Here is a 17,737-nt window from a genome sequence, read left to right on the forward strand (position 1 = left end):
GAAAAGTGTGAGGTTTTGAGTTCTAATCACATTACCTTTAAAAAATTGTTATTGTTGATTGAAATAGTCTTAAACGGTTCAAAATTACCGACCCAAATCAATTAATTTAGTCAGATCAGATCCAGATTTGTGAAAGCAAAATGATTCGGATATGATTTTAGCTAATAGGATCCGAATAAAAAATTCGGATATGAATATTATACTCATATCCTGCCCGAAACCAACCTGTTTTTAGCCTATGACCCAAGGTCGGATTCAACCTAACAGGTTCAGGTTTGGCCTACCCAAGTTCAGCCCTACCGGGTATATTCGTGGTTGGGAACTTCTGCGTGTGATCCAAAACCTCCCCTGCAAGTATGGCACTTATCCTCACATCTGTTTGTCAACGGTCCTTCCCGTTTATGATACTCAAGACTATTTACAGAACATTTTTTGGGAAAATGATGAAAGATATATAATTTGAGCGTTGAGGGGTGGGTGCATACCAACAAAGGTCCAGGCAGCAAATCCCGATTAGCATGAGGATGGAAATAAGAATAAAAAAATATCATTAAAACCGTTGCGCTTGTTGCAATATTGGGTGGTTAGCTCCAACTGGGTTACTAATCCCCTGTCTCATCGTTTCCTTGGCATTATTTGTATTGACATCCGAGTGTGAGGATTCCATCAACGCACGTATCTGATCCAATGTATCATGCATTTCAGTAATTTTCTTTTGCGAACGTGAGCATAAGAGCTATACATATAAATAAGATTTATTTTAATGAAACTAGTTTCCAAGATTACCATATCGAGGCGCTTATTGTGGAGATCGCTGGATAACTGCATGTACATTTCAAGGAATATAATTAATGCAAATTTTGTAAAATTGAAAAAGAGTGAGAATAATCATAAATCATAATGTGCTTGAAGAATAATTCATTATGCCCGGTATACCAAAATGCCTACACAATCGCATTAAAGTAATAAATGACCATGCATCAAACATTTAGTTGCAGCAATGATTAAGAAACTTATCACAATATAAAATTAAAAAATATACAAAAGTAAGATATTCTTAAAGCTAAAGTCATATTCCACGACACTCTTTAGTTTTGCATATTTCATCTAGTTTCAAGTTTCAACTTAAGATGTTCCCCTTTAGATTTTGTGCTAAAGAGACCACCGAAACCATTCTTTAGAGTTACAAAATTATGAACTAATGTTATAGAAACCAACCGTAGCTATCCATGTGCTTCTCCTCTTCTCTATCTTAACAAGTAATTTTATTTTTTTGAATTTCAAAATGTCATTACTTCGATGGAATTGTCAAGTTGGGATAAAAATAGTACATTGACACCAATATTAAATAGTTCTATTCAACTATAAATCGTTATTTTTATTACAATATAAAAGGAAAAGGTGACGATGATGATGAAATACTAAATTTTATTTACGGCAATATATTTCCTATAATACTTAGAAACTTGATATTTTACAACTAACCAGCCCATTTACCTTCTAATAAATTTTATATGACTCTTATCTAATAAAACTCTGAGAATTCATAAAACCTCTAGTAGTTAAATAAAAATTAAAAATTACAAAAAAAAACAACTAAATGATGCCATGACTTGAGCAACTAGCACATTGCATTTGCATTTGCCTCAGTTTTGTTAGCTAGCTCTTTTATGTATATTGTATGTCAGTTATGCAATACATGGACAATATACCATATATAGCCTTTCACATAAGCTTTAATGGAGATAAAAGTTCTTACAGGTTTCCTTGCGTATTTTTGCTCCTCACTTGTAAATCCTGGAATGCTCAAATGCCAGTTTTTCTCTGCACATCAGTTTCCTTTCATTAAAACCGAAAAATGAAAGCTCTAACCCCTTAAAAGTCACATAAAGAGGGAAGAAAACATAGATCACATTGGTCTTCATTAGCGAAGTATTGGTCCTATTACCATTATAAAAAAAAGGTATCGGTACTTATAATGCAAGGAAATTTGGGTTACGATGGGAGGACAGGAAGCACTTCATCCCTAACTGAGCCAGTCATAGAGAAGCCAAGGGTGGGGGTGGATCCCACCTGGGAGCTGATTAATGCCAAAAGTTAACCGGATAGGAATTAAAAAATAATAAAAACTTTAGAATGGAGTTTAGGATCATCAAAGGGGTAGTTTTTGAGCCTAGAAGGACATCTAGATGCTTGCAGTTGTGAGGTAAGAGGATGGCTACACCCTATTGTCATGGCCTACTGTCACAAATTATCACTTATGTATGTCGTGTGAGGCACTAGTGCAGCAAAGAACAGCCAAACCAATCAACCTTTTAATGGTCCCAATCGGATTCCGCTGCATGCACACACTACATATTAAGAAGCAACAAGGTTAAGAGATATAACTTGGCTAACAATACAAGAAGTTCAAATAGCAAGTATCAGTGTATTACACTTTCAGGATATTGCTCGCATAAGGCTCCTTCCCCAATTTATAAACACTAGCCCCCTCGTACATGTGGGAACTTTTTAGATTCTAAGGAGATCTCACCAAGGCTCATGGCTTTTATGAGTTTTATATAGATACAAGGTCCATGCCCTTGTATCTGAACATTTTTATGACTACAAATTTCTTGAAAATCTTCCACTTCTTTTGTATAGGTTGGGAGTTCGTTAGTTTGACAATACGACCTGAATTTAAGATTTATGTTCCAGCAGTGCGTTAAATTATTTGTTCTTCAAATTATAATACATTTCACAGCTCATTTCCACCTTGCAGCACTTTTTCTCAATTTTTTCCGCATCACCACACTTTTGTGTGGGTTGGGATGCTGTGTCTACTTATCCTCCAAATCAGCCAATACATATTTGGCTTCTATGTTGAAGGAGACGGCCATCATCATCAGTGCCCCTTCCAATATTCCTGAAGTCTAGCCACCTTTGTTTCTGTGGTATCGCGAGATGTTTATGGATAAATTTCAACTTGGATGGAAACTGTAGCAAACCTTCCCGACAGGGAATGATCCATCATACTAATGTAGAAACACTTGGTGCAAGATCCTGCATACCATGAGTTATTGGTTTACGCCTTAAACTTTATTTTGTCTGCTTTTCATGCCTATTTCTTCATTTGTTTAATGTCCTTGAGATCAACCTAGGCAATGTTGCACCTTTCTTGCCACTCAGGCAAACTAATGTGTTACAGAAGTTTTCTTTCTAGCAATTTACTAATGTCTGTGGTGCCATTGTTGCCAGGTAGCTTACTAGAAATGGATCCGGTTTCATGATCAAGTTCTGTGAAAACTTTCACAGAATTGGCTTAAATGACCCATGCAATCCCTCTATTTTACACTCATAAAGTCCTAGGTTAATCCTCTAGAAATGCGGTAGTCAGCTTGATTTAGTGGTCAGATGATTTGAACAATTCTATCCAAAGATGCCCCGTGAACCTGGAGTCACAAGAATTCTCCCATACTTCACTAAATTGTCATCTGCAACCAATTCGGACCATAACAGACATGCGGTACTAAGAAAATTGATCCACCATGACCCGAATAGAGTTTAACTCATAAACCTTTGTCAAGGCCGATATAAAATCCATCAAGATACATGTCCATTGTATTTCTATGATAGTTCAAGTATTGTAGTAATCCTCACATACTTTCTTTTATAAGCATAAAATTTTATTAATCAAAGGAAAATAATAAGAGGGGGGCCGAGCTTGCCCCCCTACAAGAAGGAAAATCAAAAGCAAAGGAGGCGCCTAACAAATTACAAAGCATTCCATCTGAATACAAAGTCCTCAAATGAGGCCCCAACAAAATCTCCATTCAACTTTGACCAAAAGTAGAGCAAACCCAAGATCTCCATAGCCACAGCTTGGGAAGTACTCTCCTTACCATGGAACACACTTTTGTTTCTCTCTTTCTAAAGTCCCCAACCAATGGCCAAAGGGAGTATAGCCAAAGATGTCTTTTTATGAGAGAGAAGGTATTAAAAGTCCACCCTTCCAAAAGATGGAAAAAGAAAAGGGGGGAAAACCCACTCCATCTGAAATAGAGAAAGAAAGTGCAACCAAATCTCACGTGAAAAAGAACGATGAATTAAGATATGATTGACAGATTCCCCATCCCTCAAGCTCTTGCTTTTGGCACACAAAGCCTATACCCTAATTATAAGTCCATCCTTATTCAAAGCCATTGTGCCTTCCCTATCTGAGCTAGTTGCATAAGATTCTTGCCCACAATGTTTTCTATGATCCTTGCCTTATGCACTTGAATATACTCTTGAGTTGGTTTAAAAATATCCACTCTAATGTGGCTATCTAATATGGTGCCAAAGCTGGTAAATCTCTCATGTGTTTTACCAGACCTTTGTGTTGGTTTGATGGATAGGGACTAAATCAGGCCAAGGCCCAGCAAGGGAGAGTGCTCATTGGTCAAAAGTTTGATTGGCTCATTTCTTTTGGAGGTCCATGGAAAAGAAATTACCATGGATCGGGACCCAAACAATAGGCGCATAGTGCTGTCATAAATAAAAAGGGACTTTGTGGAACATTATTTCAGGCATCACCAGCATGCTCAATTGGAAAGGAGAAGGGTGGACCAACTCAAAGGAGTAAGGATTATGAGGGTATGGATGTAATCGGGAGCAGAGGTTTCATTATGGAGATTTTTCACACAACTCACGTGATTAGTAAGGAATAACAAGACTTGCTTCATAGCAATGGGGTTTCAACCTAGGGAGGATGCGGAGATGTCATGTCAATTCAAGTTCAAGGATGGAGGAAGGAATATTGTATGTGGAGGGTATGCAAAGCTCCTGGGCAGGTTTGAAGCTGACAATAAATTCTGCAAAGGCCTCAATCACTGGTAAGGAGTCTTGACACCCATGAGATCATTTGTTAGGCACATTAAAAGGTGTATTGTCTGCCCAACTATTTCCTTCTCAGAGATTAAATATTTTTGTACTTTCAAACTCTCCTTGCTTTGGATCTGTTCTTTTGTCTTACATTTAATTTGGTCAATCTAGTTTGACTTCGTATGTGCTTGCGAAGGTTTTTTCGATCAGCCTTCGATTCTACTTAAATTGCTAGCCTCAGATGGTTCTAAGAAGTTGGGTGTCGAGGCTAGAGAGAGTGGCTTTTTCCCAGTTATTGGGCTATTTCGAGACTGAACTGACTATCTTTCTCTGTTGGATTCGAGGAAATTGTTTTTTTGACCTACTGGATCAAAAGGGGCTCATACACCACTTCAAGGATCATCAAATGTCACCTAGGGACAGGTTTCGAGGGGTTGGAAAGGAAAAGTGTGAGGTCTCCAAGCTTAGTGCACAATGAAAAATCAACTTGTGAGGCAGATGAAAGTCTAGATATCAGCATGGTCTCCAAGTCGGGTTTGGGAATACATCAAGAAGGGAAAAAATCAGTACAATTGAAAGTAAATTGATCTAGGGTTAGAGCTGTGTAATTGTTCCTACTAGGTGGTGTTCTCATATTATATCATCATATCTCATGCTTAACTACAATAACAAATATAAAAAGATCACAATCATGAGCTCAAGTTAGAATTCATCGGTAAAATGGTTATCATAATTTAATCGCAAAGTTCGTGATTTAATCGCGAAGTTCACGATTTAATTGTGAAGTTCATAAAACGACTTATTGAAAAAATCAGGATTAAAACCGGTGAAGAAAAAAAGTAATGATATAATCAGAATTTTTTATTCAGTAAGTCGAAGATTCTGGCGTCTATGGATATTGGAGGATATCTTAGAAATTTGCAAGATCAAATACAAATCCTCAAAAAATAGTACATATTTTCTCATATCAAGCAGAAACACAAGAAACAACTGCATGAAATATTTTTGTAACAGGGAACAAACCTAGGTGTAGTAACAAATCCTTAGATTCTAATGTTGAAGACTTCCGATGCTTTGCCAGACTGCATGCAAATGTAGTGACCTACAAAGAGGAAACTTTGGTCAAACATATAGGATGAACTTGTATTAGAAAAGACTAACCTATTCCAAGACATCAAATCACTAACAATAAATGTCATACCAAAATCCAAGGTACCAATCAAGTAGTTACAAACAAAAATCTACTAATGGCACATGCCACATAATACCCCTGGCTCACATGCAGGTAGGGCGATAGATGGCCTGGGCTTTGGCACCTTGATGTAGGGTAGAACACACAAACAGTTGATGTTAAAAATCAGGTTCTAGGGTGAAATCCCAAGAACTAGGAGCAATGAAGAATCTCTATGTTGAGCAAAACAGACAAAAAACTTCAATCTAGGTTTGAGATTGATGGAAATCAATTGCAAACACTAAAATTAAGAACCAATATCAAGTTCTTATGCTCAAAATAAAATAAACAAAGAAATGGAAGAAGTCTCTTCTTTTTCTTTTACTAATCAATCTTCACAAAAACTAACTCACTAACAAGGGCAGAGCTAGGATTTTCTTGTAATGGGGGCAAACTATGGTTAGTTGTATAATTGAAGAACTTGAAGATGAATGGTTTTAGGGAGAAATTCAGAGGTTTTTGGTTAGAAGTTGAAGAAAATGATATTTAGGTCATTTCCAATTAGTATATGAGACGGCTCGGTCAAAAGGCAATGTCATCAACAAAAAATTGAAAAGGGGGGGGCAAAAATTGAAGGGAGGTGAGGGAGTGGGGGCAAATGGGGAGAGAGGTGAGGGAGTAGGGGCAAATGGAGCATGTAATTACTGAAAATATAGGGGTGTCTCAAAGTTCTATGGGGGCAATTGCCCCACCAGCTCCTTACTAGCTCTACCTCTGTTCACTGAATTTGTTTATTGGAACTCTTTATATAGATAACTCCTTCATAACAACTTAGAAACCTTCTAAAATACTAAAAAGTAACTTCCTAAGCTATTTATAACATATTATTAACCTTTTAATTCTATTAAACTCAATTTGAATACCTTAAAGAACTTTTAATTATAACCTAAAAACAAATTGTTATGAAGGCGTACATAAAAAGTAACTAGGAAAAAAAACTTTCTAAAATTGAAATAGAAGCTAACTAGAACTACTTAAGCAACTTAAAAAATAGAAACTCAATAAAGAAAGAGTTCTAAGAGAAGTTGGACTAGCTCTTGAGGATCGGTCAAAGATGGAATCGAATTGATTCAGTTTTGACTATTTGACTCAATCAATGTTACTGATTTCTTTCTTCGATGCATCTTAACTCGATCATAGATATTGATATAAGTGTAGGCAAGCCTATCCATATCACACTTGACCTGATAAAGACTGAGTTTAGGTAGTGAAATTAGGTCCATTTAGTAAATTGGGCCCCGGCTGGGCTCACTTTATGTTTAGGGCTGGGTTTGAAAGTCAGGCCTGTTGGGTGGCTCGGCTTGTTTACTTACGTATAATATATGTTTAATATCATATATATATATATATATATATATATATATATATATATATATATATAATATATATATATATATATATATATATATATTAATTTAAATATCGTATCATCAAAAATGTGCCTGTTCCAATGGTATGACCATTGCATTTGTTGTAATACGTCTCAAGTTTGAACCTTCGCACCTCCATTTTACAGGAAAAAAAACATAAAATATGCTAGCATGCCACTTGTAGTTAGTCATGAATCATGGGCTTAGTTATACCCATAGCTCCCATAGCTCTGTTGGTGGGCATATTGCAACGCATGGGTTTAAGTCCAGCTTAAACATCCAAAAAAAGACTGCTAGCCATGCATCATTACAGTTAACTGGAGGCAGTACATAGATTTCATGAATTGAAAAGGCTACAAAAGGGTCAGAGTCAGTGGCTAGGTATAAATTTTACAAGGGAATTCCGATCAGTTAAGAGTATATCATCAACACAGTCAAGTCAAACCAGTTAGAGCAGAAACTAAACCAAAGATGGCATATTATATGTGACAGATCTGGCAAAAGATGTAACAAACAAGGAATTAGATCAGAAGTCAATAACATAAGAAAATGGAAGACCATAGCTGGTTAAAAGCCACTATTTTTTAATTCATAGTGGGATTCATTGTTCACCATCCTAATAATAATGAAATCAGGTTATCCCTGTTAATGTGCATTGGAAGGCATTTCAATGGATCTTGAGCTGGAAATAGTTCACTTCCCCATTCATTTCATTTTTTTCAGAAAGTCCCATTTCTATATATCTACAAAAGAGAGAGTGGGAGAGACACCAACAAGCAGATATGAGAAAGCCACCAATTATTGTGTTCACTAACTTTGGGGAAGAAGCTCAATATATTCCCAGAAAAGGTACTAACTTCAATAATCAAGATTGAATCTCTGTTCTTGATTTGAAAACATAATATTTTTTCCTAATTCAACAATAACATCGATTCAAAGATTCTCAAGCAATACACCAAGTGATTCCATGTCCAACAGTAAGTTCTAACAAGTTACTAGCCTATACTAACAAACAAAATAGTCAGTAACCTAATAATTATCTGCCTATGGCTACCACAATTTACTTGTATATGCAATGACTAATAGCAAGGAAATTGATTCATTAAAACAGAAAATATTACCATGTCCATTGTTCATCAAAACAGAAAACACACACACACATATATATAGGGTCGGGTTCAAGAGCCAAAGTTGTGGACAAAGTGTTTTGTCCTATATGAGCTAAAAGTGTCAGAATGGGCTGATTTTTTGTGAGGATGATCTCTATGGATGAGGAGATCATCCTCACAAAAAATTAGCCAATTCTGAAATTCCTAACCCCAGTTTACAAGTTGAAGAATCGTGGACTGGCAATTTTTACCGAGTTTGTAAACCACTTTTCATGGGGTTAGAAGTTTCAGAATGGGTTGATATTTGTGAGGATGATCTCCTTACCATAGAGATCATCCTCACAAAATATCAGCCCATTCCGAAACTTTTTTGCCATATAAGACAAAACTTGTCTACAATTTTGGCCACCGAACGCTGTCCATATATGTATACATATAGAAAGCACCAAACAAGAAAACCAGCCACTTATATTGCTTTTATTTAATGAATTATCCTGCTTTACAAAGGGAAAGGTATATTATGAGCATTACCGAATCAATGAAGTCATCAGCTATCTCCAAGAGAAGATCTTCAACTTCAGGATCCAGCTTCCCTTGTGAATCCACCTGAGGTACAGCCAAAAGATAGTATCAGATAAAACAAATGGAAGCTCTTGGAGAAGGAATTTCATTCATGCAATACACATCAACAAGCGCAAGAACTATTGTCATAAAGAATATCATTATAGAATGGAACAATGAACAAAAACTTCTATTCATACATGATTCCCAGAACATACAAGTAAAGTAGTGCTTTTTTTAGATAACTGCAAGATGATGACTCACAATGGCAGGTTGGTTCAAATTCACCAGTAGTTTGAAATGTATAAAAATACCCTCACAGTGACATCCAAATCATAAAGTGTCCCATCTATATCATCTTAAACCCCATTATCTGGGCCCATTTCGTTGAAGGAAGGCTGACCAGTTATCACCACACCAATGTCAGCTTAGATTTCAACAGAGCTCAATTATTATCCATTTTCATCAAGTAGAAAATAATGTTTTTAAGACCATAAAGATAATCTGCCAAAATCAGAAAGGTAGATATGGCGTATATGCACAGGTATGCAAATGTAAAATTGTGCCATTGATTGACCTTTTTCGCTATGTAAGTACCTTGGACTGACGGTTCAGTATACTTTTAAATTATAAAATCATGATTTTGCGCTATTTCCAAACAAAATCATTCGAAGTACAAGAATAGAGTTGATGAAACATGGTGCAGACAAGGATTAAACTAAAAGAGAGCTAAAATATGCAGGAAAGACCTGTGAGACCAAATCCTGTATTTTTCTCTTTCCAAGAAGCTGATTGCTTGCTTCTGTTCCATGGCTTGAACTCCCCCCAGGAGTTGTCGTGCCAGACGCAGGAGTATCTGGTTGTGATCCTGTCAAACTTAAGGATTTCTGAACTGTTGGTCCCAGCATTCTTGGAGATTGTTGTTGCTGCTGCAGCTGCTGTTGCATAGGTGATGGTGATGGTGGTGGTGGTTGCTGCTGATGTAATTGTGTCTGCTGGGTACCCAGTTGTGACTGAACTAATTGTGATATTTGTTGTGAGTTCAAGGCCATGGATTTTTGGTGCAGTTGTGGAGATGAAGCAAATTGTTGCTGCAAGAAGGCCTGATGTTGCTGCCTCTGTTGCTGTTGAAGATGGTAAGGAGAACCTGAACCAGATATTGTAGGCTGCATTTGCTTCAACCATTGCTGCTGCTGCTGCTGTGGCAAAGAGTTTTGCATTATAGCCGATTGCCCATTCTGAGCCAACCCTGATAACTGAGGGTTCATGGAAGCTAATGATGATGTCCTCGATAGGCCTTGAGCCTGTAACTTCTGTAAATTGGATTAGCTGTTAAAATCATGTACACAAAAAGCAAACTAATATACCACATTATTGATTCACTTCCGTACTAGAAAACCTAAGCAACTACTGAACTGAAAAAAAAAATCAGAATCTTGTAAAAAGCAGAAGTTATTGGCTTATAGCAAAGGATTGCAGATTAGTGATTACTCAATACCAGGCACAATCTAGCAGTCAGGAGATCAAGAATTTTCCTTAGCTTTCTTTTAAAAAAAAATTATAAAAACCAAGTTCAGATACCAAGAAGCAGACCTCTTAAAAAAATCCAAAACTGCAAAGATCAGCTTAGTCTAATAATGACTTGACTCAGGACCACTTTGAGTCTAAATTGAGTCTGAGTCTTCAATCTTGATGGGAGGGCAAAAAACAACTTCTTGCACCACCAGATAATGGTACGTCATAAGTGAGCATAATGGGGAAGCAAGAAATGGGCCAACTTCCTTGCTTTTGTCATCATTAATCTAGAACTCCTCTCACATCCCTACCAGTCAAGCTATAACTTTTTTTAATGGAAGTCTTTCAGGCAAGTTTTAAGTTTGGAAGTACAGTACAAAAATGACTCAACATATCCTTCCCTCTTATTCAAGTCATTGGACTAATTGATTCCAATGAAGTGAAAATTAACAGTCTCCAATAATGAATCAAACCTTGTCCCAACTACTTTATGTGGCCATCATTGCCAGACAGTAACTGTCAATTGGATGATGAGGATAAAGAGCCCAACTGAAGAAACTAAAACATAATGAAGGGTGGATATTTTGTATCACAGTATCCTCAACAAGGCGACCTTTTGAGGCAAACGTCATTGATAAAGAAATTCCCAAAGTGAGTCATGTATCATTCAAACATGGGCCCTATAGTATATAAAGTTGTTCCTGATGATACCAAAAGACTTGCCCCCATTTTGTGGGGTTGCCTGCATTAATGATTAATGGTCTTTCATTCAATTATATCCAAATTTGTGATTTCCATCAAGACCAGTGTCCTCAAATACGCGTTCAACCTTAATCCACATCCTTTTGGCCTCTAACTTACCCTTTAGGCCTTCAACCAGCACGTTTCTAACCAGTGTTCTCATTGCACATGACCAAACATCTCCATCAACTCTCCCTTATTTATCATCAATTGGGGCCACAACATTGTTGGTTAAATCTTTAATTCTGTATATTATCTTTTCAAGTTTTTTCCATTCATCTGTCACAAATTCCTCATCTTGACTATGCTCATACTATGAACATGTTATTTCTTGATTTCCCAACAAACCATGAAGCATATCCGTGGTGTTATACAACACAGTGTCTGACATTCATTAACTTGAAAATGGAGTGTCCTTTTCACATACTATTCAACAAAGGATAAATGTTATATTCCTTTATCAATCCATACGAAGCACAATTTCTTATAAAGATAAAGAAAATAATAAATACAAGATTTGACGGGGTGGCACATCAATAAAAAAAAAATACGAAGAAACAGTTATGCACCTGGAAAAAAAAAAAGCATTTCGCTAGAAAATATTGTTGGACTTACACTTAGTTCCTAGACAAGTGGATTTAGGTACTAGAAAAGCAGCAGTCTTGAAATGCAGCAGGAAGAGTGTCCATTAAGAAGAGAATATTACTTAATGGATCCTGTGGTAAAGAACTCTTTCTAAATGCACCAGAACTTTTGGGCAGTAGCTTAATAAGGAAGCTAGTAAAAAACTTTCTTTTTTAATGCTCCCTCACCCCTATAAAATGTCAAACTCAAATCATTGAGATTGATAATTTAAATTATTGAGATCAACAATTTAAATCGTTGATCTCGACTATTTAAACCATCGATCTCAATGATTCAAGTTCAATCGTTGAGATTGATGATTTATAATCGCGGATCTTGACAATTGTTAAAGGTCGATCTCAACAAATGGATCAGAAGGTTGATCTCAACAATTTGAATCATCGATCCTGACGATTGAAAGGGGTGAGGGGCATTAAGAAAGAAAAAGCTTACAAACTGGACTATCAAGTTACCACCCAAAAGTTAGGGGTTGTTTAGAAAGAAATCCCTGCATCAGGGTTCATTAAATGATTTTCTCTATAACGAATCCACATAAATTGACATTTAAAAAAAATAAAATATTGGCGAAACATACAGTGTTTTTAGTGACCACTTTATGTACAATTAAAATATGACCCATAAACGAAGAATGTGAACAGTACAAGTTGTTGTGATGGAATCGAAATGGTAAGTACTTGGTATTATAGCAACAAATAGTAGGTATAAAAGTAGAATTGTACCATAGTTAAATCTTAGAGGCCCTGACATTCAAAAAATTCCATAGTATTAAATTTTGACACATTTCTACAAAATATATTGAAATGTTTCCATTTACTCAAGGTCCAATATGAAATATTTAACTGACAATTTTTATTTTTATTATTTTGATGGAAATCTCTATTCATTTTACATTAAATTTCAACTGAAATAATGAAATTTTATGTATAAAAATGCAAGATTTCAGTGAATAGTATATTACGACTGAAATATTCTATTCTGAAAAAAATAAAATGTTGATAAAAAATTTATAAATATAATAAAAATTATAAATTGTGTATACAAATGATTTGTAAATTACACGTAATACTAATGTTTACTAATAAAAAAATTGCAAATAACATTCATTAATTAGTATAAAAGAAGGGTTGTGACATTAACAAAATATTATGTTATGAATAAACTTCATCATAAGTGATTTTATTCTAAAAGTAAACAACACAATAAAACCACTTATGGTATTTATTCAGAACACAATGATGAAGTAATATCATTGCTCTAAATGAATTTGATCATTTCGATATATATACGGTAGCGTTTGGCAAACAACTTTGGAAGACAAAATTTGTCTTATACGGCTTAAAAGTTTTGATTTGGGCTGATTTTTTGTACGGATGGTCTCTATGGTGAGGAGATCATCCTCCCAAAAAATCAGCTCAATCTAAAACTTCTAACCCCATCAAAAGTGATTTACAAATTAACGGTAAAAAATTCGATGGTCCACAATTCAAAACCACTTTGGATGGGATTAGAAGTTTCAGATTGGGCTGATTTTTTGTTAGGATGATCTCCTCACCATAGAGATCATCCTCACAAAAAATCAGCTCATTCCGAAACTTCTAACCCATATAGGACATGGCTCCGTGTTGTCTACCGAACGGGACCTTGCCTCATGAAGAATGACTCATGAAAAAAACATGTGACCCCAATCGTTTAGATACAATATTCAATAGTTGAGATTTATCATCACGATAAGTATCTCCGAGATATGTATTATCAAAATATACATAAATCTCAAATGTTTGATATTGTAGCTAAACGGTTGGGAGCCAAAAAATTTCTTCTATAGGATAGAAGTTTCGGAATGGGCTGATTTTTTTGTGAGGATGATCTCTATGGTGAGGAGATCATCCTCCCAAAAAATCAGCTCAATCTAAAACTTCTAATCCCATCAAAAGTGATTTACAAATTAACGGTAAAAAAATCGACGGTCCACAATTCTAAACCACTTTGGATGGGGTTAGAAGTTTCATATTGGGCTGATTTTTTGTTAGGATGATCTCCTCACCATAGAGATCATCCTCACAAAAAATCAGCTCATTCCGAAACTTCTAACCCATATAGGACATGGCTCCATGTTGTCTCCCTAACGTTGTCTACCGAACGGGACCTTGACTCATGAAAATTGACTCATGAAAAAAACACGTGATCCCAATCGTTTAGATACAATATCCAATAGTTGAGATTTATCATCGGGATAAGTATCTCTGAGATATGTATTATCAAGATACACATAAATCTCAAATGTTTGATATTGTATCTAAACGGTTGGGAGCCAAAAAATTTCCTATATAGGGTAGAAGTTTCGGAATGGGCTGATTTTTTTGTGAGAATGATCTCTATGGTGAGGAGATCATCCTCACAAAGCAAGGCCATTCCTATCTTGGAGCGAAGAGATTTCTATGGAGCATCACTCACTTCGTGGTTTCTTAGGGGCTTTGGTTGGAGAGGAATAGCAGGGTTTTTTAAGGAAAATATAGTGATTCTCACTCATTATTCGTTTCAAACTTGGGATTAATCTTCTTTTGGGCTAAAATTTGTAAAGAGTTTAGGGGAGTGTTTTTTGAAGATTTCTTAGGGAACTAGGATAGGGTTTGTTGTATTAATTTTGGTTAATTTCTTTGTAACGGTTGCGCTTGGTTGGTCATCTCGCGCCGACCTTGATTTTCTAATGAACTCTTTTGCTTATAAAAAAAATAAAAAAATTATCCTCACAAAAAATCAGCCCATTCCGAACCTTCTAACCCCAATTTACAAGTTGAAGAATCGTAGACTATCAATATTTACCGTCAATTTGTAGACCACTTTTTATGGAGTTAGAAGTTTAGGAATGGGCTGATTTTTTGTGAGGACGATCTCTATGGTGTAGAGATCGTCCTCACAAAAAATCTGCCCATTCCTAAACTTCTAACCCGTATAGGACAAATTTTGTCTCCCAATATTGGCTCCCTAATGTTGGCTGCTGAATGGGACCCCATACATACATATATCATCTTTCATTTTGCTAGGCAAGCAATGCATTAGTGGTCAGCGAGTGTGAAGATGGGTTCAACAAGATTTGAACCCACATTATTAATTTATTTATAGTTTCATACACATTCAAAAAAAAATAAAAGATTAAATACAATAACATGTAAATGCAGTTCTAAATAATTCCTCCATTTAAAAAAGTATTTTATATAATATGCAGTTAATGTGACATTATGGGGCTTACGCCCATAGCTCGGTTGGTTTGACACATTGCAAAGCAACTTTGAGGTCGTGGGTTCAAGACCAACTTACCCATAAAAAAATGTGACATTATTATTTTTGTTTTCATGTAGAATACTATGGTTTTTCTCCATTGTGCTCTCAACTACTTGCGTATACATATAGTAGAGCATTGTCAAACTTCATTTCCACACTCCACATGGATTTTTATTGCATTTTGATGACTCAATTAGTGCGTTTTAATACATATTTTATCATTTTTCACAGTTTAAATGAAAATTTCCTAAATATTTTCATCACTTAGACAACATTTTCATTATTTCCAAAAAATGTAGTAATTTCCACATTGATCGAACTATTTCAAGGCTAACTGAAATAGACAACGACATTGAAATCTAATAATTTGCAAAATTTGGCTTGCCTCCTTTAGGAGGATTCTTACTTTGGATAAGTTGATTTCTCGTGGGTGGATCACTCCTAATTTTTGTCATCTTTGTAAGAGCGATGGAGAATCTGTAGATCACACCCTTCTTCATTGCTCTTTCTCCCAAGGTATTTGGTCAGCTTTCATGTCTTTGTTTCATATGTGTTGGGTTTTCTCGAAAAACTTCCTTTTGATGTTAGAAGGCTGGGCTTTCAACATCTTCTCTTATAGAAAAAAACACTTTTGGGATATCCTTCCTTCGGCCATAGCTTAGGGTCTTTGGAAAGAGAAAAACAACAGAGTGTTCCAAAGCAAGGAGAACAATTCACATACGGTGTATATGGAGATTTTAGGGTTGCTATTTTTTTTAGGCAAAGTTAAGCAAGGACTTCTCCGGATTTTCGTTTGAGGACTTTGTTTTTAGATGAGATAGCTTAGGTAACTAGCAAGCTCTTGTTTTTCTCTTACTTGTCTTTGCTTTCATTCTCGAGGGCTCTCTCGGCCTCCTTTATACTTTACTTCTTTTGATATTTATAAAATCTTTATAAAAAAAATAATTTGTTAAATTTTAACAATCAAACAAATAAAAAACACATTAAAAGATAGAAATTTATACCGGAGGAGAGGTCAGCGAGTTCTGCTGTGACAACTGTTGTTGCCTTATCTGTCCCTGGTTCATCCATTGCTGGGCGTATGAGAGGGGCCCATTTGCCCTTAACTGTGAGCTCAAACCAAGTGGCCCCATCATCCCAATTGCCTGCATTCCTTGCAATGTCTGCCCGGGATTATTACCCGAATGGAATTGGGATCCTTGGACTAAGCCAGTCTTCTGTCTCGGCTACACAAGAATTGTTTTAGCAACTTAAATGGGTATCGACAGTTCCCAGGTGAACATGCAAGTAAGAACTAATTCAATCCAAATCCAAGACTAATTTTAAAAGTGGCAATCAAACTATTAAAAAAAAATAAAAATTAAAAGCATATATGAGCATAAATAATTATCAGGAAAACGAATTGAACTACAAAGATTGAAACTTTTTTAGATCACATACAGGGCCAAGCAATTGCGACTGCAAATTGAACTGAGCAGATGCCGCAGCTGCTTGCCCGGACAACATGGGCAAGTGCCCATTGACCTGTCCACCCTGCCCGATCAAAGTCGACCGAGACAAACCCCCATTACCAATCTGTTGTTGCTGCTGAAGGTGGGTTCCACCAAAATTCATCTGCCCGTATAGTCCTGCTTGTTGCATCATCGTGCCCGCTACGATGCCATACTGCTGTTGTTGCTGCTGCTGCTGTTGCATCTGATTCATCCTTGACATCGATGGTGATCTCTGCAAACTCTGCTGGATTTGGAAATTCTTTTGAGTAATCATGTTCTGTTGCTGCTGTTGTTGATGTAATTGTTGTTGTTGCGGATTTAATGGTTGTTGTTGTTGTTGATGTTTTTGTTGGTAGTCTAATCCGACGGTGGGATTCATCTGTTGCGATTGAATTAGAGGGGATTGACCACCAACAGAAGAAGCAGAAGGAGTGGAAGTAACATTTTGGGTTAAAGGAAGCTGAGGAGATGAGATCTGAGGCATTTCCATGGCAGGAGAGGCAGAGATGTTGGAAGGAGAAGACAGATTAGGTTTTGATGTGTTTGGAGGGATTGAATCGACAGCATTGGTTGATTGAAGTGGTTTCGGAGAAGATGAAGGATTCTCCGCCATTTTATTTTTTTTCTTGATTGATTCTGCTTTCTAGGGTTTGATCGATGAAGCTAAACCATGGCAATCGACCGAGAGAGGGGGACGATGAGTCGGCTCGGCTGTGAGGAAGGATAATAGTAAAGATCCTGTACTACGGGGAGTTGGATTATTCACCGAAAGCAAGGCCGATCGATGATGCTGGACCATCAAATATAAGTTTTTTAATCATCATAAGTTTGATTGAAATGCAAAATAGAAAGAGTCGTGCTAGGGTGACATCGGATTTACTGCAGTTTTTACAATTTTGATGTGGAGGTGCGTACATAACCGTAGATGATTTTTCCTCGCGATACGAA

At 36.3% G+C, this 17,737-nt stretch overlaps 1 protein-coding gene across 1 annotated transcript; it reads right to left on the bottom strand.

Annotated features, from left to right (window-relative positions):
- Nucleotides 1-332: 332 nt before the first annotated feature.
- LOC147386027 (transcription initiation factor TFIID subunit 12b-like) lies at nucleotides 333-17,610 on the bottom strand. Its single transcript, XM_086422672.1, has 8 exons — nucleotides 16,737-17,610; nucleotides 16,301-16,522; nucleotides 9,863-10,426; nucleotides 9,084-9,158; nucleotides 5,866-5,944; nucleotides 1,760-1,824; nucleotides 787-822; nucleotides 333-679 (listed from the first exon to the last, which is right to left on the bottom strand). The coding sequence occupies exons 1-8, from the start codon at nucleotides 17,400-17,402 to the stop codon at nucleotides 551-553; spliced, it is 1,836 nt and encodes a 611-aa protein (XP_086278798.1). The 5' UTR covers nucleotides 17,403-17,610; the 3' UTR covers nucleotides 333-550.
- Between the last annotated feature and the right edge of the window lie 127 nt (nucleotides 17,611-17,737).

The sequence above is a fragment of the Akebia trifoliata genome, chromosome 14, assembly GCF_017979445.1.
Source record: "Akebia trifoliata isolate Shusen 1 chromosome 14, ASM1797944v1, whole genome shotgun sequence".
Taxonomy (NCBI): Eukaryota; Viridiplantae; Streptophyta; class Magnoliopsida; order Ranunculales; family Lardizabalaceae; genus Akebia; species Akebia trifoliata.